Source organism: Heterodontus francisci, chromosome 17, assembly GCF_036365525.1.
Source record: "Heterodontus francisci isolate sHetFra1 chromosome 17, sHetFra1.hap1, whole genome shotgun sequence".
Classification (NCBI taxonomy): Eukaryota; Metazoa; Chordata; class Chondrichthyes; order Heterodontiformes; family Heterodontidae; genus Heterodontus; species Heterodontus francisci.
The window spans coordinates 24,094,098-24,121,935 of record NC_090387.1 but is presented as its reverse complement, the minus strand read 5'-3'; the positions used below and the strand labels follow the sequence as shown (position 1 = coordinate 24,121,935).

Sequence of the window (27,838 nt, the reverse complement as noted above, 5' to 3'; positions counted from 1 at the left end):
CATTACCAATCTAAACCTTATGATACATTGATCTCTCTTACTCAAGTGTTCTCCCACAGGCACTTGGTTCAACTCATTCCCCAGCACCAGATCCAGCAATGTCTCCTTCCTAGTTGGACTGAGAACAACAATGTGTCAATTAACATCTCATAGTCACTCTAACTGGTGACCTACGTTTCTTATTCATACTCTTGTGTCTAACTTTTTGTATTCATTGTGAATGTACAGAATCACCAGTTTTTGTCATCTGTTTGCTCTCTTATTTGGATTAAACTATTGTTACAACCAAGGCGGGAGTAATGCACTGCTAATTCAGTCCCACTACTCCACAGGTCATAGCATATCAAATAAAGTTTCCCAACCGAAGAATAACCAAATTAAACACTTTATTTTACCCCAGAATAAAGCACACCAAACCAGGTTTCTTTAAACAACATTAACTATTTATTAGAAAAGAAATAGGTCTTAACTACTAACAAGATAAATCTATATATAAAACAAAAACCTTCTTTCCTCAACCCTCATGCACACACACATACATTCAAAAAAAGGAGGAAAAGGATTTTTGATTTACAGCTGTTTCTTAGGAATAGAAGGAATAATAAAAAATAATTTTATCATGTTCTGGTAGGATGTTTTTGATACAATGAGGTGTTCCAGCGTTGAATAGTCAGATGCTACTCGAAGTCTCTCCAGGCGAGGTTGATGAACAGTCTGTGATGGGTAGGCTTTCAATGCAATTTGTGTGCAGCAGGAGTTACACAGGTCTTTCAGAAGGGGTGCAGCAACCGGTCTGCTTGGGTTTTTAACAGCAGTCTAGCAGTAGAAGCTTTCTTGAGATTTCAGGGTCTCCCAAAACATAGGAGACAACAGGAACCACTCTGGATGCAGGAATTCTTCAGAGACTGGAGGCAATAGGAGTCTGCCACCTTTCAAACGCAGGATTCCTTTTTAACAGATGCAAGTCTCCTTTATAGAGAGGGGTAACACTTTTCTGGGACTTGCTCCAGGCAAGTCAAAGCAAGATTTCAAATGCCAGCCCTTTTTCCAATTCACAGGCTTTTTAAAGGGTCCAAGGTGAAAAAAGAACCTTCCTGAACATGGTCACACGTCCAAAACACAGTGGCTCCCCGTTACTCAAACGCTGCTCTGCAGGAAGGTCAAATCCCTGTGGTTATTTTTAAACTGCTGGCTTTCCTGTCCTTGTACCAGTTCAACTTCCTTTCAAAGCACCCATAAAGTTCAACTTTTATTATGAACTTCCTTTCAAAACATTGCAGGAATTCCAATAATTTGCAGGTGTCTACAACTGAGCAAAAATCCTTTCCTTAGTTTTTTTTTCAATACACAGAATTCTAGTTCTGAGTACAAAATATAAAATCTTTTGTAATACTATGGCCTAGAATTTTCTGCATATTTGTGCCCAGAGAACCCATCCAGTCAAATCAAATAAGTGCTTGGAAGATGTGGAATTTTGGGTGATTTATACAGGTAATTGCAATGTGCCCAACCTCCTCAATCTATCACTACTATTTATCAATCCCTCTGCCTGAATGCATCGCCACTCATTACGAAGGCCCTGCTCCCAAGTTACATAAACTTAGACCAGGATTTTACCCTAGGCGGATGGGAGCTGGCCACCGACTGAAAAGTCGGTGGCGAACGCACTTCCTGGGGATCCGACCCGTATTTTGCAGGTCGCTGGGCTTTAATTAGTGTGAGGTGGGACTTCCGCCCACTTGAGGTAAGAGGTCCTGCCGAATAGAGCCACCAGCCAATCAGCAGGCCAGCAGCTACTTGTCCTAGCAGCACCACTGGGAGTGGTGGCCATTGCTAGGACTACAGCCTAGCCTACAGAAGAAGAATCAGGGAGCCTGGAACAAAGTTAAGTTTTGGATGCCTCGCTGGGGGTAATCGGTTGGGTTGGGTGTTGGCGGTGATTGAGGCAGCGGGGGTAGCCTGTCGGGCACAGGGTGCCCAATCATATGGGCCCCTTCTGGGCCGTCAGAGAGCCACCTGCTTTTGTCAGGCGGCTTCTCTCGGTTCTTGGCCACCCAACTAGCTGTAGGTAAAATCAGTAATATCACCATTAAGTGGCCACTTATGGGCCTTGATTGGCCTGGGGCGGGCGGGCCGGCCGTTTTTCACTGTATTCAGGTCAATACTTACACACAAAACCATAGAAATTATTGGCCCACCATCTCAAACAAGAAAATACAACCAACATCTCATCTAAAAGACACTGCCTTTTAATTGTGTTTTTGCTAATTTATTTAAAAATTAATCATGCTCAATTAGTGTCAGTCTCACCTCAGTCAGAAAGATGCAGATTCAAATTGAGGATCGAGCTCAATCTCGGATGCCACTCCAGTGCAATGCTGAGGGAGCACTGCATTATCAAAGGTTACACACTTTGGATAAGAGATTAAACCAGTCGGTCTATTCTGCTGATTCAGATGGAAAGTGTTCAAAGAACAGTAACTTCTCTCTGTGTCTTCCAGCCAACAGCACCAAAATGATTAACTGGTTGTTCAATTCATTACTGTTTTGGGAGACCTTGTTATGTGCAAAACGGTTGACAAGTTTGAGTTTACATAAAAATCACTGAACTTCAAAGTAACTCATTGAACATGAAGTGATTGGAGACACTTCTGAGATGCGGTCAGGCAATAGCCTCTTAACAGTGCGTAATCTAATACGGTGCAGAAATGTTACTGATTTATACAGTACCTTGCTTGTATGGCTCAGTTTTAAATTTCCTGTTTATACAACAGGATTTTAACTAACAAATGTTATATATTTTATAGTACAAGTCTTCTAGTCATGCTGTATATGTGGATGGTGATAATGTAAACTGCCCTCACATTTCACGAGGTTTGTGAAGCTTTTAGTCTTTAATCTTAACATCTTCAATACCTCTCAGCAACAGAAGTCAACAATCACCCAACTTATCTCTCAGAAACAAAATGGGAGTTTTATTTTTAAAGATCAATATAGAATATAGCTGTTCAATTTCTTAGATAAAATTAATCTAGACATTAGCTTGTTAGAAAAATGCATGTAAAAATTGAGTTTTAAATAAAAGCCTGGCAATGCTATTTAAGTATTTCTAAACTTCAGTACTAAGAGTTTTGTTTTATATGTCTATTAGGCGTAATTGTCAAAAACAATACTAACACCAAATTAACATTAAGACTACCAGTAGCAGCACAGTAAACTGAAATATTGTATAAATCAACCAGAGTGTCCATCAACTTTAGATTAGACTGTCCCTTGGACGAATGATTTATACATTTTATTATGATCTGCAAAAGCTCTGTTTACACACTGTTGGAGGTATGACAGAGAATGTCAAGAGAAATTCAAACACATTGCAAACTGCTAGACACAAGAAATCAGGACTGAAGTAGGAAAAATTTTCAAACACTTTTACACACGCTCTATTTTTAACACATACATGACTGGTTATACAACTGATCTTCGGTACAAAGTATTATGAGTTCACTCAATCAATAGATCTAGCTCCAATTAAAAAGAGTTTAGGCCAATTTTTTTTAAATTCAAATTAATCGTGACGTGTCCCACTAGATAAATTATGAGAGCCTCTATTGCAGATAGATTTTTAATACATTATGTTATGGAACAAAAACAGAAAATCCTGGAAATACTCAGCAGGTCAGGCAGCATCTGTGGAGAGAAAAACAACTCTCATTGACCTGAAACGTTAATTTTTTTTTTCTCTCCACAGATGTGGACTGACCTCTGAGTATTTCCAGCATTTTCTGTTTGTGTTTCAGATTTCCAGCATCTGCAGTATTTTGCATTTGTAGTATGTTATGGAATCCTTTTTTGAAAAATAAAACTGATTCACACACATGTAACAGTTGCATAAGTAGCTTTTGACAAGTAATGAAAATTCTACCCCTTCACCATTTAGGATATCCTGATGGTAATAAAATGTCACTACCTATAAGTCAGTTCTAATGCTAAATCTTAGTATTTTAATTAAATTGAAAAATATCTGGTGTCTAATAACACAATTTAAGTACAGACACTCACATTTTAGAGCAATCTCGCTTGAGAAATATTTATAAGACAATAAAGCCAACATTTAGTATAAACTTACGACAACAACTCTAAAATTACGATACCATTAAGAGCGATCCATTGTGGCATCACCAGGTTAGTAACAACTACACTATGAGTGCTTAGCAACAGCAGGTGCCCTATAATTATGTTATTTTCTGAGAGACAACACTGGGCTGGCTTCTGCATAGTACCAAAAGTAAGCAAATTGGGTCTTTATGGTCTTTTACTGAAAATATCAAGTGAAAAAAACATAGCAACAATGGCACAAATATATTTTAAACTGGATCTTAAACTAACAATTTCAAAACAGTGTGTGAATAATTTAATGAAAAATATTAAAAAATCTCAGTTGTCAGAGTATGGAGTTTTAATTAGCCACATCAAAATTGCCTTCTTAGAAAGATTTAACACCAGGTACCCAATTTTTTTAAACAATTTTACAATTCCTTAATGCGTATTAAATTTTAAGCAATACATTACATTTTCTTACAAAAGACAATTCAAATACAGCTGTTAATACACCAAAAATTTTCAATATAAAAATGCATTTTAGCACAGCACAAACTGTTGACTTAAGTAAATAAGCTGGATTGGTGTACAAAAAACAAGCCTTCTACTATCCTCTTCAGGTTACTTGGGAGCCTGTGGAAGGAAAGAAAATTACAATTGAAAAAACACACAGGCACAATGATGCAGTCATGTGAGTTCAAACTGCGTACTATCATAGTAAGGACTTCAACCAAATGTCAATTTCCACTTACTATGTGGGATTACAGAATTTTTACTACTACTTTGGGGGTTATGTTCCACAATTGGGTTAATTTTTCTGTGAAAACTACACCATTGGCTTTGAGCATCATATTAAGTTATTCACAATGCTCTAGTCCCAACTTCATTTGCCATTTAGCACAAGCCCCCTGTTGCAATTTCAACTCATTAATGTGGCTGATTTTCCACTTTACTACATGCAAATTTCCACCTCATCAGGACAGGACTCAAGTTTAATTATACACATCGTAAAGCTGGGTATTAATATAGTTTAGATTTTTAAAGTTGTCATAACTTCAATACAGGAATCCCAATTTCCTTTGAGTTGAGAATAATTTGCTTCACTGGTGCAAAAATGTTTAACTGTTAGTTTTCACAATAGCTTTTTTAAAATTAATTTTTAACACTTGAACCCCATTTTTATGGAATTGCAGTAGATTGCTTACCATTTTCATAATACACTTTATGGACCATATTCTGGACCATAGCATGAGACTACGTTTCTCCAGTAATTTATTTGAAGTATTTGGTATAAAGAAGCAAAAGGCAAAATGCCTTGAATATCAATTTGTGGCTATGTGGTTACATGGAACACTTCACAATTCTTTTTTATATTAACAATGAAAGGTTTTACTTAACAGGAACAATGCAATTTCTACCACAGTCTCCCAGTAAACAGGTTTTACTTCATAAAAATATCAATAGAAATAAAATATTTTCAAATGGTGTTTTCTTTTAGTCAATTTACTCTATATCTGCTTCCAGCTCTTGTCTGCCATCAACTATGATCATAATAACAAAATGAAGAGCAACAACGAGCAATGAAGTAGCACACTTCAAGCAAAGGAACAGGGAAAAAAGTATTTGCTCCAAGTGACAGATCTTAAAGCTGGAATGACATCTTCAGTAGGCTATACAAATGGCGCAATATTCCACAAGTCTTCACCTCAACTATGCTACCACACTAAAGTGACAGTTTATTTCCTATAACAATTGTCCTCAGTTAGTATTAATCAGCAAGTTTTACATTATATAAATAAATCAAGTTAGGAGATTTAAAATATTTTTGAGGAACGTGCACTTCAGACATTATCGCATTTATTACGGGCAAGTTTCATCATACTTTCACTCCAAAAAATACACAATTACTATATTGCATTTATAGTTATTTCCTATTTAAAATTTACAAGTATTAAGCTCTGAAGTATGTAATTACAGAACTCTAAGAAACACTCCTAGTGACCTCTGTTGAAGCAGAATCAGGAGGCAGCAAACCTTATTAGGCACTGCACCAATCCAAAAGTGGGTACTGGCGTCATGCTAGGACCAGCAATATAACTGCAGCACAAGTATGAGTACTTTAAATCTAAATTGGATATGTGGAATTATAAACACACTGCTTCATGGAATCTCCACAGGGATGTTAAACTTTAAAACATTTTTTTAAATGTTGTAAGCAAACTCAAACATTCAAATAGCTTTGTTTCAAATTACTACATCAGAGATGCAAAAGCTGAAGAAAATCTAAATATTAACTTAGGGAAACTGTATCACTATAATATACCTATGTTGCTTTTCCATGAAATTTGGGACAGAACAAAGAACAAAGAAAATTACAGCACAGGAACAGGCCCTTCGGCCCTCCAAGCCGACGCCGATCCAAATCCTCTATCTAAACCTGTCGCCTATTTTCTAAGGGTCTGTATCTCTTTACTTCCTGCCCATTCATGTATCTGTCTAGATACATCTTAAAAGACGCTATCGTGCCCGCATCTACCACCTCCGCTGGCAAAGCGTTCCATGCACCCACCACCCTCTGCGTAAAGAAATTTCCACGCATATCCCCCCCTAAACAGTTTCTAAACAGTGAATCTGAGACAAAAGGGAGAATAGCTACGTCTTAAACACATGCCAGAGAGCTAAGAAAAAATCTCATCCCTGCATTATATTAGACCCTGCTTTTTAGTCAACTGTTTAAATGGCTTGCCATTGGGCATGTCAATCACTAGATCTGCTCAGCAATCAAAAATGGGTTAATAATGAAAATAAGCCAACATTTTTTTTTAAATAAACATATTATAAAACTTTTTTATATGTAGAAATAGAGAGCATGCTAATAAAACATTTTTACCCAAAATGGAAGCCAATCACTGTACTGAAATTCACTGAGTAAAATAATGTGTTCATCTTTATATGTTTAAATTATAATAGTATTGAACTTATGCTTATCTACTTCCCTTACAAAATTTTTTTTTAAAAAACATCTGACATTAAAGTCCTTGTGTAATTTCGTAGCTGTAGCAGAAGGCACCTGGCACCCAGCATACCGAAAATATTAGCCCAATGTGCTGACTTTGATTTATTAACTAATATCAGTTCATTTGTGTATACAATGCAAGCATCATCAGTCACCATATGTTTCTCGGTCTCTTTTGGCTATTAAAATTTGTACTTACATTAACCATTTAAAATCAAATAACTAAAAATTGCTTCAGGTCAGTGACCCTTCATCAGAACCTGTGTTCTGATAAAGGGTCACTGACCTGAAATGTTAACTCTGCTTCTCTCTCCACAGATGCTGCCAAACCTGCTGAGTATTTCCAGCATTTCTTGTTTTTATTTCAGATTTCCAGCATCTGCAGAATTTTGCTTTTATATAACTAAAAATTGCTAGCGCTCACCAAATCACTCATAGGATTTCAAACCTGAACTAAGTCATTTTGACCAGTTTATCAAGTGAACAGAAGTGTGGGAGGAGGGGACAAGGAAAGTTTCTTTTAAATGTTTAAGATTTACCTTGTTTTCTCCTCCTTCTATTTCTTCAACTCCTGCTTGTGTCATGAGGTCCGCAATGTTTTTCTCTAGGTCATCAATACGAGCGCTCATCTCATCAAGTGAAAGGTGTCAAAGAAACATCATTCTTTAAGTTTCTTTGGGAAAATTGCATACTTTTTTCAGCAATGGTTAAAAATTTGTTTAAATATGAAATACTATTAGCGTAAGGAAACATACCTCGACCTCCTGTGGAGTACGGAAAACTCCCAATTGCGATGGGCTAAACAGAAATCTTCCTCAATAATGTGCCTCAACCCCTAAACTCAGAATCAGTATTTCTGTTTCCTACTTTAGCCATCATTATGACCTCAGAATTAGAATGTTAATTTAACATCTAATTATGGAAAAGGATGCACTATAAACTCATAACTATTAGAAGTGAACTCAGGCTGCCCAGTGTTTTTGCTTAGGACCTTTACAACTAGTAAAGCTATTTTGTTAGTCAGTCCATACTGGATTCAAACCCAGATCCTGGTGTAAAACATCAGCATGTAATTCTCACTGTGCTGTATGGTTGTCTATCGGATAACATTCCAACTATTTTAAATAACTTGAAAATTTCTCATTCTATACTTTAAGAAACTCAAAAGATTCTTAAACCAAGATAAAAAAAAAACAACAGCTAACTGAACTACTGATTTCCATGGGAATGACTGCCTACGTAAAACTGAGACAGGTGGGCGGGCCTTCAAATGTCTACTCTCTGCAACCGCCTCCTGAAACCCCACAGCTTTCCATCTCTCTCTCTCCTCTTTTAGACTCACCTCTTTGGCCAAGCTTTTAGTTAACTTTCCTAATCAATCCTTCTTTAACTAGGCTTTGTGGAGTAGCTTGGAATCTTTTTTCTATGCTAAAGGTGCTGTATAAATGCAATTTTTGTTTCTCAAAGAGACCAGGCCCCAGCATAAACAATATGTAATACAAGTGGAATGACTACTGTGCAAATAGGGCTTTTTGCTCATTTAAAAAAAGGAAAAGCTTTGGTTATAATGACTGACTTGGTCATGTCCACATTTGATCATGGTAAGACTGTCAGATATTCAACCAAAATATCTTATTTCACAAAAGTAAATTTATCATCACCACAGAATCTAATAAAAGCTGGTTTCTGTACATTCAGCATCATGCTTTTGACACTTTAAGGAAGCACACCCTGGATGTATAGTAACATTCAACGATGTGTCACATTCAGCAATACATTCTAGCCAGACAATTTGGATATTTAGAGCTCCAATTTTAAGTGGGAGCACGTTAAAATGCCAGTAGTCATTGCATTTTTTGGATGTAGTATCAATTGGTTACTGCACATTCAACAGGGCCTCTGTTCAGTGGATAGCAAAGCAACTTTATCCAAACTTCTTCCACGTCAGGTGCACAGATGGAACTCTAAGTTTCAATTTAAAATACAAACAGATAGGCAAAACTGTATTTCTATTCACAATATACTGTTGTAGCATGGGAAAGATTTTCATAGCTCATTCAACCAATCACAAAAAAAAATACTCAACTATGCATACAGCTAGGTTGTGGTTTTAGCAAAGACTGGTTAACCTCTACAACTGAATAATCACTACATGCAGTGATCAGTGAAACTAAATCCTACTGTATTATCCCTGAGCGATTTATCTTCTACTTTCACTTTTGATGGAGAACATGGCGATACAAACAGTTTACTGTCAATGTCACGTAACCACATTTAGTCTACTTAAAAATTGAATTTTCACCATCAGTACAATAATGACATTGTTTTGGCTGCAGCCTCTTTTATATCACAGAGCTACCTCCATTGCTGCAGACCTTCTCCATTGTTAGAAAATAAAAAGTCCACACAGCCTCCTAATGTAAGCGCAATGGGCTGCAGGGTTACCTGACAGAGGTCTTACCTTCAGAGGCAACCCTTAAGATGCTTTTAAGATGTCTCTAGCACCAAAATTACCACCTAGGTTGGGTGCTGGAGTCAGTACACAAAATCTTGTTAACTTTTACAAAAGAATTACACAATATAAATTCAATACAAGAATTCTAGCACAAGACTATTGAGATCCACTTAAAATTTGTTGTATTACAGCATTATATTGCATTTACAGCACATGAACAGCCCATTCAGTCCAAATGGTCTATGTTGATGTTTTTATGCTCCACTCAAGTCTCTGCAAACCCAACTTCATCTAACGCTGTCAAGTGTACACACTTGAAAATTTATTTGTCTTTGAAAGCAAGGATATTTCTACCGATGATCTGGTCGGACATTGTCTGGAATTTGTCCTGCATCTGTTGAAGTAGTGTGGTAACCTGCAACATACAAGGGAACTATGCATTACCGCCTTTAAGCCTATTAAAAACTAGTTGAAACTTGCTTAATAGAAATAAAAACAAGAAATGCTGGAATCACTCAGCAGGTCTGGCAGCATCTGTGGAAAGAGAAGCAGAGTTAACGTTTCGGGTCAGTGACCCTTCTTCAGAACCTTGCTTAATAGAAACTGGTTGCATCAGTTGATGCTAGACCAATACATATTGTATTTTAACCATTTATTAACCCATCAGCATTAAATATTTAAAGCATTAACAAAACATTGATATTTCTGATATGCAGACCTCAGACACTGCAAGTAGGGGATAGTATAGTGAGGGGGATTGACACTGTCCAGAAGGCTGTGTTGCCTGCCCGGTGCCCGGGACATTCGCTCAGGACTGGACAGGAACTTGGATTGGGAGGGGGAGGATCCAGTTGTTGTGATCCATGTCGGTACTAACGACATAGGTAGGACTAGGAAAGAGGTTCTGCTTAGACAGTATGAAGAGCTAGGCAACAAATTGAAGAGCAGAACTTCGAGGGCTATAATCGCTGGATTATTACCTGAGCCACGTGCCAATTGGCAGACGGCACATAAGATTTGTGAAATGAATACGTGACTCAAAAACTGGTGTGGGAGAAGTGGGTTTCGGTTGGGCACTGGTACCAGTACTGGGGAAAGTGGGGGGTTTGGGACGGTCTGTACCTGAACCATGCTGGGACCAGTGTTCTAGCAAACCGTGTAACTACGGAGGTAGAGAGGGCTTTAAACTAAACAAGTGGGGAGAGAGATCAAGCTTGGTTAGATGCAACAAATCAAGGGGCAGAGTCAAGGCAGGAGAGCAGAATGGTAATTTGGGAAATAAAGGTCAAAGAATGGCAGGAAGGGACAGAGAGAAAAAAAACTAAGACCACACCAACAGTCAAGACTAGATGTTACAAAGATAACAAAAAGACAAAACTAAAGGTTCTGTATCTGAATACACGTACCATTCATAACAAAGTAGACAAACTGATCGCGCACATTGAAGTAAATAAATATGATCTGATAGCCATTACGTGGCTACAAGATGACAAGGATTGGGTCCTGAATATTGAGGGGTATATGACATTCAAGAAGAATAGGAAGTTAGGTAAAGATGGAGGGGCAACATTGTTAATCAAGGATGGCATTGGTGCAATAGCTAGAGGTGACCTTGGTTCAGGAGATCAGGATGTAGAATCGGTTTGGGTGGAGATGAGGAATAGTAGGGGAAAGAAGTCATTAGTGGGAGTGGTCTACAGGCCCCCTAACAGTCATCACAATGTAGGACAAAGATTACAAGAAGAAATATTGGGTGCTTGTGCTAAAGGGACGGCAATAATCATGGGTGATTTTAATCTACATATAAACTGGAAAAACCAGATTGGCAATAGTAGACTGGATGACGAGTTCATAGAATGCTTTCGAGATAGTTTCTTAGAGCAGCACATTCTGGAACCAACCAGACAGCAGGTTATATTAGACTTGGTATTATGTAATGTGACAGGATTAATTAATGACCTCAAAGTAAAAGCACCTCTAGGTAGCAGTGACCACAATATGATTGAATTTTACATCCAGTTTGAAAGAGAGAAGAGTGGGTCGAAGACTAGTATTTTAAACTTAAATAAGGGCAACTATGTGGGCATGAAAGCTGAGCTAGCTGAAGTGAACGGGGTTACTTGGCTAGGAGATAGATCAATAGAGAAGCAGTGGCAGACATTTAAGGGGATATTTCAGAATACTCAGAATAAGTATATTCCTACTATAAAGAAAGATTCAAAGGGGTGGTTAACTAAAGAAGTTAAGGAAAGCATCAAACTTAAGGAAAAAACATAATTGCGCAATGATCAGTGGCAGGTCAGATGATTAGTCAGAATATAAAGAATGGCAGATAATGACCAACAGGTTCATCAGGAGAAGGAAATTAGAGTATAACAGGAAGCTACCTAGAGATATAAAAACAGATAGCAAGAGTTTCTACAGGTATTTAAAAAGGAAAAGAGTAAGTAAAGAAAGTATTGTTCCTCTAGAGTGAGAATGGGGAGTTAATAGTAGATAATAAGGAAATGGCAAACGAAATGAACAAATATTTTGCTTCTGTCTTCACTGTAGAGGATAGAAAAAAAATATTCCAGTAATAGCTGTAAGGAGGTGGAAGGAAGAGAGGAACTTGGTGAAATTACAATCACCAGGTAAGCAGTACTGAGAAAACTGATGGAGCTGTGGGCTGACAAGTCCCCGGGTTCTAGTGGGCTTCATCCTAGGGTCTTAAATGAGGTGGCTAATGAGGTAGTAAATGCATTGGTGTTAATTTTTCAAAATTCGCTAGATTCTGGAAAGGTTCCATCAGACTGGAAAGTAGCAAATATAAACCCTTTATTCAAGGTAGGGGGCATGGGGGGGGGGAAAGAGGGGAGGAGAGGAGGCAGAAAACAGGTAACTAAAGGCCAGTTAGTTTGACATCTGTCGTGGGGAAGGTGTTTGATTCAATTAAAGAGGCTATAGCTGGGCACTTAGAAAAACTCAAGCAGATGATGAATATAAAGGGACTGGTGGTCTGAGGTGCATTTGTTTTAATGCAAGAAGTGTAGTTGGTAAGGCAGATGAACTTAGGGCTTGGATTAGTACCTGGGAGTATGATGTTATTGCTATTACTGAGACTTGGTTGAGGGAAGGGCATGATTGGCAACTAAATATCCCAGGATATCGATGCTTCAGGCGGGATAGAGAGGGAGGTAAAAGGGGTGGAGGAGTTGCATTACTGGTCAAAGAGGATATCACAGCTGTGCTGAAGGAGGGCACTATGGAGGACTCGAGCAGTGAGGCAATATGGACAGAACTCAGAAATAGGAAGGGTGCGGTAACAATGTTGGGGCTGTACTACAGGCCTCCCAACAGCGAGCGTGAGATAGAGGTACAAATATGTAAACAGATTATGGAAAGATGTAGGAGCAACAGGGTGGTGGTGATAGGAGATTTTAATTTTCCCAACATTGACTGGGATTCGCTTAATGTTAGAGGTCCAGATGGAGCAGAATTTGTAAGGAGCATCCAGGAGGGTTTTCTAGAGCAGTATGTAAATAGTCCAACTCGGGAAGGGGCCATACTGGACCTGGTGTTGGGGAATGAGCCCGGCCAGGTTGTTGAAGTTTCAGTAGGGGACTACTTTGGGAATAGTGATCACAATTCCGTAAGCTTTAAAATACTCATGGACAAAGACGAGAGTGGTCCAAAAGGAAGAGTGCTAAATTGGGGGAAGGCCAACTATACCAAAATTCGGCAGGAGCTGGGAAATGTAGATTGGGAGCAGCTGTTTGAAGGTAAATCCACATGTGATATGTGGGAGGCTTTTAAAGAGAGGTTGATTAGCGTGCAGGAGAGACATGTTCCTGTGAAAATGAGGGATAGAAATGGCAAGATTAGGGAACCATGGATGACAGGTGAAATTGTGACACTAGCTAAGAGGAAAACGGAAGCATACATAAGGTCTAGGCGGCTGATGAAAGACGAAGCTTTGAAAGAATATCGGGAATGTAGGACCAATCTGAAACGAGGAATTAAGAGGGCTAAAAGGGGTCATGAAATATCTTTAGCAAACAGGGTTAAGGAAAATCCCAAAGCCTTTTATTCATATATAAGGAGAAAGAGGGTATCTAGAGAAAGGATTGGCCCACTAAAGGACAAAGGAGGAATGTTATGCTTGGACTCAGAGAAAATGGGTGAGATTCTAAACGAGTACTTTGCATCGGTATTCACCGAGGAGAGGGACATGACGGATGTTGAGGTTAGGAACAGATGTTTGATTACTCTAGGTCAAGTCGGCATAAGGAGGGAGGAAGTGTTGGGTATTCTAAAGGGCATTAAGGTGGACAAGTCCCCAGGTCCGGATGGGATCTATCCCAGGTTACTGAAGGAAGCGAGAGAGGAAATAGCTGGGGCCTTAACAGATATCTTTGCAGCATCCTTAAACACGGGTGAGGTCCCGGAGGACTGGAGAATTGCTAATGTTGTCCCCTTGTTTAAGAAGGGTAGCAGGGATAATCCAGGTAATTATAGACCGGTGAGCGTGACGTCAGTGGTAGGGAAGCTGCTGGAGAAGATACTGAGGGATAGGATCTATTCCCATTTGGAAGAAAATGGGCTCATCAGTGATAGGCAACATGGTTTTGTGCAGGGAAGGTCATGTCTTACCAACTTAATAGAATTCTTTGAGGAAGTGACAAAGTTGATTGATGACGGAAGGGCTGTCGATGTCATATACATGGACTTCAGTAAGGCGTTTGATAAGGTTCCCCATGGCAGGCTGATGGAGAAAGTGAAGGCGCTTGGGGTCCAAGGTGTACTAGCTAGATGGATAAAGAACTGGCTGGGCAACAGGAGACAGAGAGTAGCAGTAGAAGGGAGTTTCTCAAAATGGAGACGTGTGACCAGTGGTGTTCCACAGGGATCCGTGCTGGGACCACTGTTGTTTGTGATATACATTAATGATTTGGAGGAAAGTATAGGTGGACTTATTAGCAAATTTGCAGACGACACTAAGATTGGTGGAGTAGCAGATAGTGAAGGGGACTGTCAGAGAATACAGCAGAATATAGATAGATTGGAGAGTTGGGCAGAGAAATGGCAGATGGAGTTCAATCAGGGCAAATGCGAGGTGATGCATTTTGGAAGATCCAATTCAAGAGTGAACTACACAGTAAATGGAAAAGTCCTGGGGAAAATTGATGTCCAGAGAGATTTGGGTGTTCAGGTCCACTGTTCCCTGAAGGTGGCAACGCAGGTAAATAGAGTGGTCAAGAAGGCATACGGCATGCTTTCCTTCATCGGACGGGGCATTGAGTACAAGAGTTGGCAGGTCATGTTACAGTTGTATAGGACTTTGGTTCGGCCACATTTGGAATACTGCGTACAGTTCTGGTCGCCACATTATCAAAAGGATGTGGATGCTTTGGAGAGGGTGCAGAGGAGGTTCACCAGGATGTTGCCTGGTTTGGAGGGCGCTAGCTATGAAGAGAGGTTGAGTAGATTAGGATTATTTTCATTAGAAAGACGGAGGTTGAGGGGGGACCTGATTGAGGTGTACAAAATCATGAGAGGTATAGACAGGGTGGATAGCAAGAAGCTTTTTCCCAGAGTGGGGGTTTCAATTACTAGAGGACACGAGTTCAAAGTGAAAGGGGAAAAGTTTAGGGGGGATATGCGTGGAAAGTTCTTTACGCAGAGGGTGGTGGGCACCTGGAACGCATTGCCAGCGGAGGTGGTAGATGCGGGCACGATGGAGTCTTTTAAGATGTATCTGGACAGATACATGAATGGGCAGGAAGAAAAGAGATACAGAAGCTTAGAAAATAGGCGACATGTTTAGAGAGAGGATCTGGATCGGCGCAGGCTTGGAGGGCCGAAGGGCCTGTTCCTGTGCTGTAATTATCTTTGTTCTTTGTTCTTAATCGGGAATAGTCAACATGGTTTTGTGAAAGGGAAATCATGCTTAACCAATTTATTGGAGTTCTTCGAAGGAGTAACATGCGCTTTGTGAATAAATGGGAGCCCGTTGACATACTATACTTGGATTTCCAGAAGGCATTTGACAAGGTGCCACATAAAAGATTATTGCACAAAGTAGGAGCTCATGGTGTAGTGGGTAACATATGAGCATGGATAGAAGATTGGCTGGCTGGCAGAAAACAGAGAGTATGCATAAATAGGTCCTTTTCTGATTGGCAGAATGTGACGAGTAGAGTCCCGCAGGGGTCTGTCCTGGGGCCTCAACTTTTTACAATTTATATCAATGACGTAGATGAGGGGAGCAATGGCATGGTAGCTAAATTTGCAGATGGCACAAAAATAGATGGGAAAGTATGTTGTGAAGAGGACATAAAGAGGCTGCAGACCAATATAGATCGAGTGAGTAGGCAGAAATCTGGCAGATGAAGAATAATGTGTGAAAATGCGAAGTTGTTCACTTTGGCAGGAAGAATAAAAAAAGGTATTACTTAAATGGAGGACTGCAGAATTCCAAGATGCAGAGGAATCTAGGCGTTCTAGTGCACAAGTCACAAAAAGTTAGTATGCAGGTACAACAAGTAATAAAGACTAATGGAATGCTATCCTTTATTAGGAGACAAATTGAAAATAAAAGTAAGGATATTGTGCTTCAGTTATATAGGGTATTGGAGAGACCACATCTCGAATACTGTGTGCAGTTTTGGTCTCCTTATTTAAGGAAGGATGTAAATGCGTTGAAGGCGGTTCAGAGAGGCTTACTAGATTGATACCTGGTTTGAGTGGGTTGCCTTATGAGGAAAGGTTGGACAGATTGGGATTGTTTTCACTGGAGTTTAGAAGAGGGGAGATTTGATTGAAGTATATAAGATCCTGAACAGTCTTGACAAGGTGGATGTGGAAAGGATGTTTCCTCTTGTGGGTGAGTCCAGAACTAGGGGGCACTGTTTTAAAATTAGAATTGTCCTTTAGGACAGAGATGAGGAGAAATTTTTTCTCTCAAAGGGTTATGCAACTTTGGAACACTCTGCCTCAGAAGGTGGAGGAGGCGGGGTTATTGATTTTTTTTTTAAAAGGCAGAGGTAGATAGTTTCTTGTTGGGCAAGGGAATCAAAGTTTATCAGGGGTAGATGGGAGCGTGGAACTCAAGACACAAACAGATCAGCCATGATCTTATTGAATAGTGGAGCAGGCTCAAGGGGCTGAATGGCCTGCTTCTACTCCTAATTCATATGTTCGTATTCCTTCTGTCCTGTATTTGAGTATGAGCTCAAGTCTTGGAGTGGGCTTTAAATCCACAATCACCTGACTCAGAGGCAAGAGTGGTCACTGAGTCAAGGCTGGCATATGAATTAAACAATTAATCTCTAAAAAGCATGTCATGCTTGAACAAATGTATATAAATTTTTGAAAAAATAAGAAAGGATAAATCTAGGAAGTACAGTAAATTCTACTTCAATTAATTCCCAAAAACATAAAAGAGATTTGCAAAACATGCAGCTTATGGAATTAAGGGAAATATCACGTGGAAAGAGATGATATTTCAAAGCAAATGATAAGGGTAAAAAACAGGAAAGTTGTGGTAAGTAATGTTTCATAGAGGTCTCTCCTGGGGCTGCTCTTATGATCTAGAAATTGAGGAAACAACTGAAATTTGCTGAGTACCCCAAAACGGGATGCAAGAGTGTAAGAAGTAGGAGCAGAAGTCGGCCATTCAACCCCTCGAGCATGCTCTGCCATTCAATGAAATCATGGCTGATCTGATTGTGGCCTCAACTCCACTCACTTTCTTGCCTGCCCCCATAACCCTTAACTCCATTGTAGATCAAAAATCTGTCTAACTCAGCCTTGAATGTATTCAATGGCCCAGCCTCCACTGCTCTCTGGGGCAAAGAATTCCAAAGATTAACGATCCTCTTCGTTTCCTTCTTAAATGGGAAACCCCTTATTTTGAAACTGCGCCCTTAGTTCTAGATTCTCCAATGAGGCGAAATATCCTCTCAGCATCTACCCTATATCAAGCCCTCTCAGAATCTTGTACGTTTCAATAGGAGCACCTCTCATTCTTCTAAACTTCATGAGTATTGACCCAACCAGCTCAATCTTTCCTCATGAGGCAATGCCTTCATCCCAGGAATCAATCTAGTGAACCATCTCTGCACTGCCTCCAATGCAAGTATATCCCTCCTTCAATAAGGAGACTAAAACTGTACATAGTTCTCTAGGTGTGGTCTCACCAACGTCCTCTACAGTTGTGGCAAGACTTCCCTACTTTTATACTCCATCCCCCTTGCAATAAAGGCCAACATTCCATTTGCCTTCCTAATTACTTCTTGTACCTGCATGCTAAATTTTTGCAATTCATGCACAAGGAAACCCAGATCCCTCTATGCTGCAGCACTCTGTAGTCTCTCTTCATTTAAATAATGTTCTATTTTTCCATTCTTCCCACCAAAGTGGATAACCTCACATTTTCCCACATTATACTCCATCTGCCAAATTTTGCCTGCTCACTTAACCTACCTATCTATATCCCTTTGCAGACTGTGTCCTCCTCACAACTTGCTTCCCACCAATCTTTGTACCATCAGAAAATTTGGCTACAATACACTCTGTCCCTTCATCCAAGTCATTCATACAGGTTGTAAATAGTTGAGGCCCCAGCACTGATCCCTGTGGCATCCCACTAGCTACAGCTTGCCAACCGGAAAATGACCCATTTTATCCTTACACTCTGTTTCCTGTTAGTTAGCCAACCCTCTACCCATGCTAATATATTATCCCAACACCATGAGCTCTTATTCTGTGTAGTAACCTTTTATGTGGCACCTCATCAAATGCCTTTTGGAAATCCAAATACACTACATCTGCTGGTTCCCCTTTATCCGCCCTGCTCGTTATATCCTCAAAGAATTCTAATAAATTTGTCAAACATGATTTTCCTTTCATAATACCATGTTGACTCTGCTTGATTGTGTTATGATTTTCTAAATGTCCTGCTACCACTTCCTTGATGATGGATTCCAGCATTTTTCCCAATGACAGATGTTAGGCGAACTGGCCTACAGTTTCCAGCTTTCTGTCTTCCTCCTTTCTTGAATAGGGGCATTACATTTGCAGTTTTCTAATCCACTGGGACCTTTCCAGAATCTAAGGAATTTTAGAAGATTACAAACAACCAATGCATCCACTATCTTTGCAGCCACTTCTGTTAAGACCTAGGATTTCAGGCCATCAGGTCCAGGGGACTTGACAGCCTTTAGTCCCATTAGCTTTCCTAGTACTTTTTCTCTAGTGATAATTGTTTTAAGTTCCTCCCTCCCTTTTGCCCCCTGATTTTCGACTATTATTGGGATGTTTTTAGTGTCTTCTACCGTCAAGTCAGATAGAAAATATTTATTCAAAGTCTCTGCCATTTACTTGTTTCCCATTATTAATTCCCCAGTCTCATCCTCTTATGGACCAATTATTTTAGTTACTCCCTTCCTTTTTATATACTTGCAGAAGCTCTTACTGTCCGTTTTTAATATTTCTTGCTAGTTTACTCTCATATTCTAATTTCTCCCTCTTCATATTTTGAGTCATCCTTTGCTGGTTTCCAAAATTTTCCCAATCTCCTGGCCTACCAACAATCTTTGCAGAATTATATACCTTTTCTTTCAATTTGATATCATCCTTAACTAGCTTTGGATGGTTTATCCGTCTCAGTCTTTCTTTCTCAAATATATCTTTGTTGAGGGTTATAAAATATCTCCTTAAATGTCTGCCACTTCTTACCTACCGTTTTACTTATTAACCTATTTTCCCAGTCCATTTTAGCCAACTCTGTCTTCATACCTGTGCAATTGATTTATTTAAGTTTAAAACACTTGATTCAGACCCAAGTTTCTCAACCTTCAAACTGAATGTGAAATTCTATCATATTATGATCACTCTTCCCAAGAGGATCTCTTACTGTGGATCATTAATCAATAAGAAAAAATATAAAATATTTTGAATAGAATACAGATGAGATAATATATATTCACTATTTTAAGATTTGTACGGCAACAGGGAAGAAATGAGTTTGAAGCTAAAGTTTGTAGTGAATCAATTTTTTTTTCAAATGTTTTAGTTTTATTTTAATTACAGTAATAAAGCAGTGTCCATCTCAATAACACTGCAGTATTAGGTGATTTTTCACCAATCTATGAGCAAGTTACAATGTTTAAAAAAGCCACACTGAGTACAGAATTCTCTGCATAGGGTTAAACAATTTTTTTAAAAATATTCTTTCATTGGATATGGGTGTCGCTGGCAAGGCCAACATTCGTTACCCATCCCTAATTGCCCTTGACAACCGAGTGGCTTGCCAGGCCATTTCAGAGGGCAGTTAAGAGTCAGCCACATTGCTGTGGGTCTGGAGTCACATGTAGGCCAGACCAGGTAAGGACAGCAGATTTCCTTCCCTAAAGGACATTAGTGAACCAGATGGGTTTTTACGACAATCAATGAAAGTTTCATGGTGCCATTACTGAGACTAGTTTTCGATTATTATTCAAATTTAAATTCCACCAGCTGCCATTGTGGAATTTGAATCCATGTCCCCAGGGCATTAACTGGGCCTCTGGATTACTCATCCAGTAACATTACCACTGTGCCACCATCTCCCTACAATTTGTACAGTACTCTGAAATGCAACACCTCAAGATGGTTCACAAAGGAAAAAAAATGGACTAAATGATGGAAGAATTAGAACTGACTGAATGCACAGCTAGAAAAAGACTGAAACTTTGAGACTTTTAACAATGGGATTACAGGAGCCAGGTACAAAAGCTTTTGGAGGTTGTCCCAGAGAGTCAGAACTAGATGACTGAAAACTCTGCAACTAAGCAGCATGCACTAATAAGGAGAATGCACGAGAGCTTGGAATCAGATGACAGTAAAATAGGAGCTGAGATGGAAGGCTTGAGAAGGCTGTGCAGGTAGGGTGCAGCAAATTCAAATTAGGATTTCAAATTTGCTTCAGTGGGGGATAGGGAGCTAATAGTGATCCCATATAACTATTGGCAAGGAGATAAGGAGCTCAGAATAATGGACATCTGGAATTTAGTGCATCATAAGATGAGGGTTCCAGAGTTTTGAATGGTGTATCTCAGGAGATAATACATTGGAGAAGTCAGGTCTTTTGATAGCAAAAGTGTGGCTAGGAGTTTCAACAGCAAGATAGGGGTGAAAGGGTGCACTCTTGCAGAGGTTGTAGCAGCTGAGAGACAGGGACATTGTGGGATTGGGGATTGAGCAGGACAAAGACATGAAGACGGGGAAATTGGGTGGACATGAGAACCAACATTTTCACAGCTGGATGTAGCAACAGAATGGTGAGTGGGAGCATTGCCAGTAAAGGGACCAGCGGGGCTTTACTATGGGTAAACAGTGAAAGGTGTTTCCACTGGTGGACAAATGGAAAACAAGGGGACCTGGAGACTTAGGATTTTCACTGGAACAAAAAAAGAGCAAGGGTGGTGGAGGGTGAATATTGGTTCTTGAAAGGAAGGCTTTTGGACAATGAGATATTTCACCAAAAGTGGCTATTGAGGTAGAGATTTAAAAGAGAATGAGTAAGTATTTGAAAAGGGGGAACAAAAAGGATTTGGGGGAGGGGCAAGGGGGGGGGTTACAGGGGCGGTACAGTGGCGCAGTGGTTAGCACCGCAGCCTCACAGCTCCAGCAACCTGGGTTCAATTCTGGGTACTGTCTGTGTGGAGTTTGCAAGTTCTCCCTGTGTCTGCGTGGGTTTCCTCCGGGTGCTCCGGTTTCCTCCCACATGCCAAAGACTTGCAGGTTGATAGGTAAATTGGCCATTATAAAATTGCCCCTAGTATAGGTAGGTGGTAGGGGAATATAGGGACAGGTGGGGATGTGGTAGGAATATGGAATTAGTGTAGGATTAGTATAAATGGGTGGTTGATGGTCAGCACAGACTCGGTGGGCCGAAGGGCCTGTTTCAGTGCTGTATCTCTAAACTAAACTAAACATAATGTGCCATCAATAGCACAGGATCGAATGGCTGCTTCCTTTGCTGTAGTTTCTATCAATCTAATCAAAAGTCTCCTATATTCAGTCAGTCGAGGAGCAGTTTAGAAAGGTTGGTATTGTGACGAGTTACACTGCCTTGTGAGAAGTGCCCCAAAGACAGAGCCCAATGCCCCTTCTGTAGTATCTCAGTTTAATTCAGGTCACTCAGTGCTATTTTTGATGTGTGAAGTCCAAGTTCAGATCGGCTCCGACTAAGGCATTTAAGTCGACGCCTTCACAGAACCAGAGTCAACCAGGGAGAGATATTGGGCCTATTAAATGTGGCACTGTGCAATGCAGGTGGATTCTGGCTGTATTTTCAGGGTCAATATTAGTGGGTTACAGGATTACTACCAGTTACAGGTAGGATATTGGGCACAGTACCTATTAGTAATATCAAAGTTCTTCCCACCTTTGCTTTGTGAATCATTCCCCCAACTTTGGTTTCCCGTCTTCCCCAGCCTCGAGTTCCCATCTTTGTCCTACTGATTCTGGGGCAACCACTTCTGGCAGAAAATCACAAGCAAAGATACTCAACCACAGGAGGCCATTCTTTTATGTGGTAAATGCAGAAGTATTTGCAGATGTCATCTGATCAGATACCGCAAAGTCAGATGTCATGTGGCCCACACTTCATGTAATCAAAGCTCCAGGAATGCCTCCAACTAAAGTTGGCAACCCTAGGTAAAATTGTTATCTGTTTATCTCTCAATGTTTACCAAACAAATTAACTCTCTATTAATGGCAATGGCTTTGCAATCCACGTCACTGTCAAAAAAACCTGCTCTCTATTGCTTGACCATAGCAACAGTGGAATAAACCCTTCCCGAAGCAATAATTTCCTCCCAAATATCTTTCATTTTGTTCTTCAGTTCTTTTTTTTTATTTTACCAATGATAAAACTGGTTTTCCTTCTTCCAGCCCCATTAACACTGGCGCAGGTTTTGTTTGGGTGAAGCTGCAACCAAGGAAACATAGAGAGGCCTAGACTCGCCAGCACAGCCTGAGCCTGCCCTCAGGCAGCTCCCCTCACAGCCAGACCCCAGCTCACTCACTCACCACAGCGGTCAGGTCCTGCACCGTTTTTGGGTCCGTCTCCGACATCCCGAGGGTTTTTAACACTAAATGCGCGACCTCCTCAGCAACTCAACGACAGCTCCCTAACCGTCACAGTCAGCACCGGGATCTCGCGAGAAGTCACCGGCTTTCCGCTTCCCTCTTGCATCATGGGAATTGTAGTCCTCACTCTGCTACCTCGCCAGGTCAATAGACAATGGGCAGAGTTTAGTGCCAACCTGTTAAGAATCTTCCAGTGGGGGAAAGTTACATGATGGGTCATTGTTCACTCTTTTTCATAATCGTCGAACTCCCCCCTCCCTCCCATTTCAGAATAATCACATTTTTGCTTTCAAATGCAAGCCAGCCCAGATCAAGTGTTGTATTCAGCTCAAGCAAGGAATAGTTGAACATAAAGTAAAATGTTGAACTTTTTTCACGTTAAGCAACTCTTCTCCTGTTGGCTGAAGTTGTTCTCAAATTGCACAACCCCTCCTTGGTCTGGATGAACTTGTGCTCACATTAAATGATAGGCCCACCCAAGAAATAATTTGACCCAGGCACTGGAGAGGAAGGAAGCAGATGGGAGGGAGAACAGGAGAATGGGGGAACGGTGATGGCAATAGATATAAGAAACGACGGGAACAGGTGAAGAAGTGGGATAGAGGAACAAAGGAACAGGGAAGGGAACGGAATACAATGGGTTGGAAGCTGATAAACTCTTGTAGTAGGAAGGGAGGAATCTTTTAAGATAGTTAGTGACTCAGTAACAATGAGACTGTGCATTCTCACGAGAAGACAAAGAAAAAGTAAAAATAATTTTTCGCGTAGAAAGTCAGTAGGACAGGAAATGCTTTACCACAGATATTACAAACCCATTTAAAATAAAATTATATTGATACCTGAAAAAAAAGCAGAACGAGGGCAGGGAACTGGGATTGAGAGTCAATATTTTTAGTTGAATGTCGAGTACCAGAACCATTGGGCTTCCATCGTGGTGGGGGGTGGGGGTGGGGGTGGGAGAGAAAAAATGTTTACTTTTCTGTTCATCAGTTTAGGGAGTGAGAATGTTAATCATAGTTTTAAAGCTAAAATAAGCTCCTGGGGAGAGTATATTATACCACAGAGTTTCTTTACTTGGATCACTTATTTTCCCTCTATTTCTTTTCAAAGGTTCCATGCCATTCAACTTCCCCAATGGAGACAAAAATCTGAGGATCTGTTCCCTACTCCTTGACAGTGCTACTACATATCTTGCTGCTGAGAAGTGTCTGGTATTAGATTAATGCTGGTGTTGCTATATTAAATGTAATCTCCTGCACATCATTTCTGAAATGATATGAAGTAGGCAGATGTTGTGCATGGCAGAGGTTAATGAGGACTGGTGCTGGATTATATTGTATTCTCTCTAGAATATGCGACCTATAGAAACATAGAAAATAGGAGCAGGAGTAGGCCATTCAGCCCTTCGAGCCTGTTCCATCATTCATTATGATCATAGCTGATCATCCAACTCAGTAACCTGTTCCCACTTTCCCCCCATATCCTTTGATCCCTTTCGCCCCAAGAGCTATATCTAACTGCTTCCTGAAAACATACAATGTTTTGGCCTCAACTGCTTTCTGTGGTAGCGAATTCCACAGGCTCGCCACTCTCTGGGTGAAGTAATTTCTCCTCATCTCAGTCCTGAAAGGTTTACCCCGATTCCTTAGACTATGACCCCTGGTTCTGGACTCCCCCACCATCGGGAGCATCTTTCCTGCATCTACCCTGTCAAGTCCTGTTAGAATTTTCTAGGTTTCTATGAGATTCCCGCTCACTCTTCTGAACTCCAAAGAATATAATCCTAACCGAATCAATCTCTCCTCATACGTCAGTCCCACCATCCCAGGAATCAGTCTGGTAAAGCTTCGCTGCACTCCTTCTATAGCAAGAACATCCTTCCTCAGATAAGGAGACCAAAACTGCACACAATATTCCAGGTGTGGCCTCACCAAGGCCATGTATAATTGCAACAAGACATCCCTGCTCCTGTACTCGAATCCTCTCGCTATGAAGGCCAACATATCATTTGCCTTTTTTACCGTCTGTTGGACCTGCATGCTTACCCTCAGTGACTGGTGTACGAGAACACCCAGGTCTCATTGTATATTCCCCTCTCTCAGTTTATAGCCATTCAGATAATAATCTGCCTTCCTGTTTTTGCTACCAAAGTGGATAACCTCACATTTATTCACATTATACTGCATTTGCCATGCATTAGCCCACTCACTCAACTTGTCCAAATCATCCTGAAGCCTCTTTGCATCCTCCTCCCAACTCACCCTCCCACCCAGTTTTGTGTCATCTGCAAATTTGGAGATATTACATTTAGTTCCCTCATTGAAATCATTAATATATATTGTGAATAGCTGGGGTCCTGGGACCGATCCCTGCGGTACCCCACTAGTCACTGTCTGCCATTCGGAAAAAGACCTGTTTATTCCTAGGGGTATACCTATGGGGTATGTGTTATCACAATTAATTACAAGTCAATGGACTATATGTCTCTATTTGTATGTAAAGTGGTCTGCAGTTAACCAAAATGGCCAAAGGGAATAAAGCCAAAGTTGCCCTTTGGAATAGGACCTCACAGTTACTGATCCTAATTGTAAGTCTATTTTTGCAACAATCGCTGGAACAATGTCCCTCTTTCTGTTCAATGAACAGCATGGGCACCTGCTTAAAACAGCATGAAAACAAAATGAGAAATGCTGGTATCACTCAGCAGGTCTGGCAGCATCTGTGGAAAGAGAAGCAGAGTTAACGTTTCGGGTCAGCGACCCTTCTTCGGAAAACAAAATGGTTTACTTGCGGACAAAATATTACAAGTAGCTGAGCGGTAATACATTAATTGCACAACAGCTGGTCTAGGGATGGAAGTTTTTAGTTCAAACCTGTACACCTTCAGCTCTGGCAAGCCTTGAAGAAGAATATATTTGCTTGTGTACCACTCCAATCTAATAACTGAAAAATAGAAGGTGGATTTTTGTTCGAGTTCCGCTGAACAGTACAGTGGAAAAATTGGTTTGTTTTCTGTTTTTAAATGGAATGATTTGGGAAGTTCACGTTCTTGCAGTAAATTAATACCAGGAAATGCAATTCGCGAATTCCTTCAATGTTTAGCTAATTTCCAAGCCATACTTTTAACTATCAGAAGTTCTGTTATAAACTTTCACTGAGTCAGTAAACAATTCAGTCAGCAAAATCAACATTTGCAAGCTTACACAGGCTTTCCCAGGACCACGTGATAGTCTTAACATAGTTTATACAGCATATGATTTGAAGGGCAGGAAACAAAGTCAGCTCCACTCGCAGTGAGTATTAATCAAAAGGGGCCGATGGTGAAATTCATCACATGTTCAAGTTTACCGAAATTTACCCAGTGATAAGAAGACCCCAATTTGACGAGAGAATGGTAGTGAATTTAATACCTGTATAACTGATTCTTTTACAGCCTCCTGAATGTGCATTTCGAAAGGTTTTAATAGGGAATGTTTAAAATAGTTATCACGCGCTTCTGGATTATGATTTGCTATTTTCGGAGAGGGACAATACTGCAGAGATCAGGTCGCTCCGAAACGTACTCCCAATTTGCAAAGAGCAAATTACTGAAACCCGATCGATTTATAATCGATTAGAGTGGACCACAATTTACAAACCCAGTGCTTTTCTGCTATTTTAAGCGCAGCTGTTGGATGTATTGTTTTTCATAATGTGAAGCGTTCCGATTCCACAATCGAAGGTGCTCCTGAACAATACCAACCTGCATCAATGTAGCGCCTTTGTCGCAATAAAACATCCCGAAGGCACTTCAGAGGAGGAGTTATCGAACAAACGTTGACACCAGCCATATAAAGAGATAACAGGACAGGCGAGGGTCAAAGAGATTTTAAAGAGTATCTTAAAGGAAGCGAGGCAAAGAAGTGGCTAGATTAGGGAAGCGAAACAGAGTTTAGGATCCAGGCAGCTGAAGGCTCGGTCAACAGTGCTGGAGCCAAGGACATCTGGGATGCTCAAAAGGCCAGAATTGGATGAGCACAAATATTTGGGAGGAGTTGGGGCTGGAGAAGAGTACAGAGATAGGGAGGGGCGAGGCCATGGAGGGATTTGAAAACAAGGATGAGAATTTCTAAATTTTTAAGCTCGCTTAGACTGTGCAATCTGTCAATTTTGCAAAGGAAGTCGGAGTTTTGACCCAAACATCTGTGCTTATTTACTGCTTAACATCCGGAATATTTTATAGAAAACTTGTATTCAAAGGTGTAAATAAATCGCTTCAATTACAAAGCAGGTCAGTCAGCATCCGCGAAGAGAGAAAGCTGCGCACGTTTTACTAAAACCTGAGTACAGCAGAGAAAGTCAACAGTCAATTTGCACAACAAGCTAACACATTTATAAATCGACTCGTGGCGGAGAGTTGTCCAGTACTAGTTTTTAAGTACTATTCTGACTTTGCAATTCTATAGGGGCACGATACACCTCAATTTGTTAGGTGTTTTCGAACAGAGGGAAACTTTACAACACAGACGTGCAGGGAACCAGAACACATTGAAAGCTGACAAGAAGGATCCAGTACACACAATAGAAACAGAAAATGCTGGCAATACACAGCAGGCCAGGCAAAAAAGGGTCATCGACCTGAAACATTAACGCTGTTTCTCTCTCCACAGATGCTGCCAGACCTGCTGAGTATTTCCAGCACTTTCTGTTTTATTTCAGATTTCCAGCATCCGCAGTATTTTGCTTTTGTCCAGTACACGCAACTTTGGTTTAAAGGTTACTTTTCTCATCTATACATCGATGTATAGCGATCTAGCTATACTATATCTACATCTCAGTTCATATACAGAGAAAATGTAACCACAACAGAATGCACAAGCTGCGTGGTCTCTAATACAAAGACATACTTTTATCTCATTCAACACAAGTTAAGAAAATATATTTAAATCAAGGTGACGAGAAAGGGAAAGCTCGCAGAGTCTGCCGGAAACTCCGGATATTGAGCTGCTAGTTTATGATCTGCTGCAGATTCTCAGGGTTGACAGCGCACAGTAAGCATCCAGAGCTGGTTATGGGTTGCGAGCAGTATTGTATTTCCATCCTGCAGGAAGTGCAGTCTTTACATGGTCTGTAGCTGAAACAATTTCCGGGATATGTCCTAGCATGCTAAG

The 27,838-nt window shown here is 40.4% G+C and overlaps 2 protein-coding genes across 7 annotated transcripts in view; one reads left to right on the top strand and one right to left on the bottom strand.

The window, feature by feature from the left end:
- Positions 1-1,422: 1,422 nt before the first annotated feature.
- On the bottom strand, positions 1,423-26,622 carry hsbp1b (heat shock factor binding protein 1b). 3 transcript variants are annotated; one of them, XM_068049161.1, is made up of 5 exons: positions 25,562-25,693; positions 22,629-22,875; positions 9,918-9,984; positions 7,654-7,751; positions 1,423-4,731 (listed from the first exon to the last, which is right to left on the bottom strand). In XM_068049161.1, the coding sequence occupies exons 2-5, from the start codon at positions 22,671-22,673 to the stop codon at positions 4,720-4,722; spliced, it is 222 nt and encodes a 73-aa protein (XP_067905262.1). In that variant the 5' UTR covers positions 22,674-22,875; positions 25,562-25,693; the 3' UTR covers positions 1,423-4,719. The 3 variants fall into 3 exon arrangements, with proteins under 3 accessions (XP_067905262.1, XP_067905263.1, XP_067905261.1); XM_068049162.1 differs by lacking the exons at positions 22,629-22,875; positions 25,562-25,693 and adding an exon at positions 26,431-26,622; XM_068049160.1 differs by lacking the exons at positions 22,629-22,875; positions 25,562-25,693 and adding an exon at positions 21,982-22,068.
- Positions 25,848-27,838, top strand: part of si:dkey-246g23.2 (solute carrier family 66 member 2) — an 80,777-nt gene continuing 78,786 nt past the window's right edge. For 2 of the 4 annotated variants that reach the window (XM_068049156.1, XM_068049159.1), the window contains exon 1: positions 25,988-26,082. The gene's annotated coding sequence lies outside the window, so the exon portion shown is untranslated. The other 2 variants (XM_068049157.1, XM_068049158.1) reach the window with 2 other exon arrangements.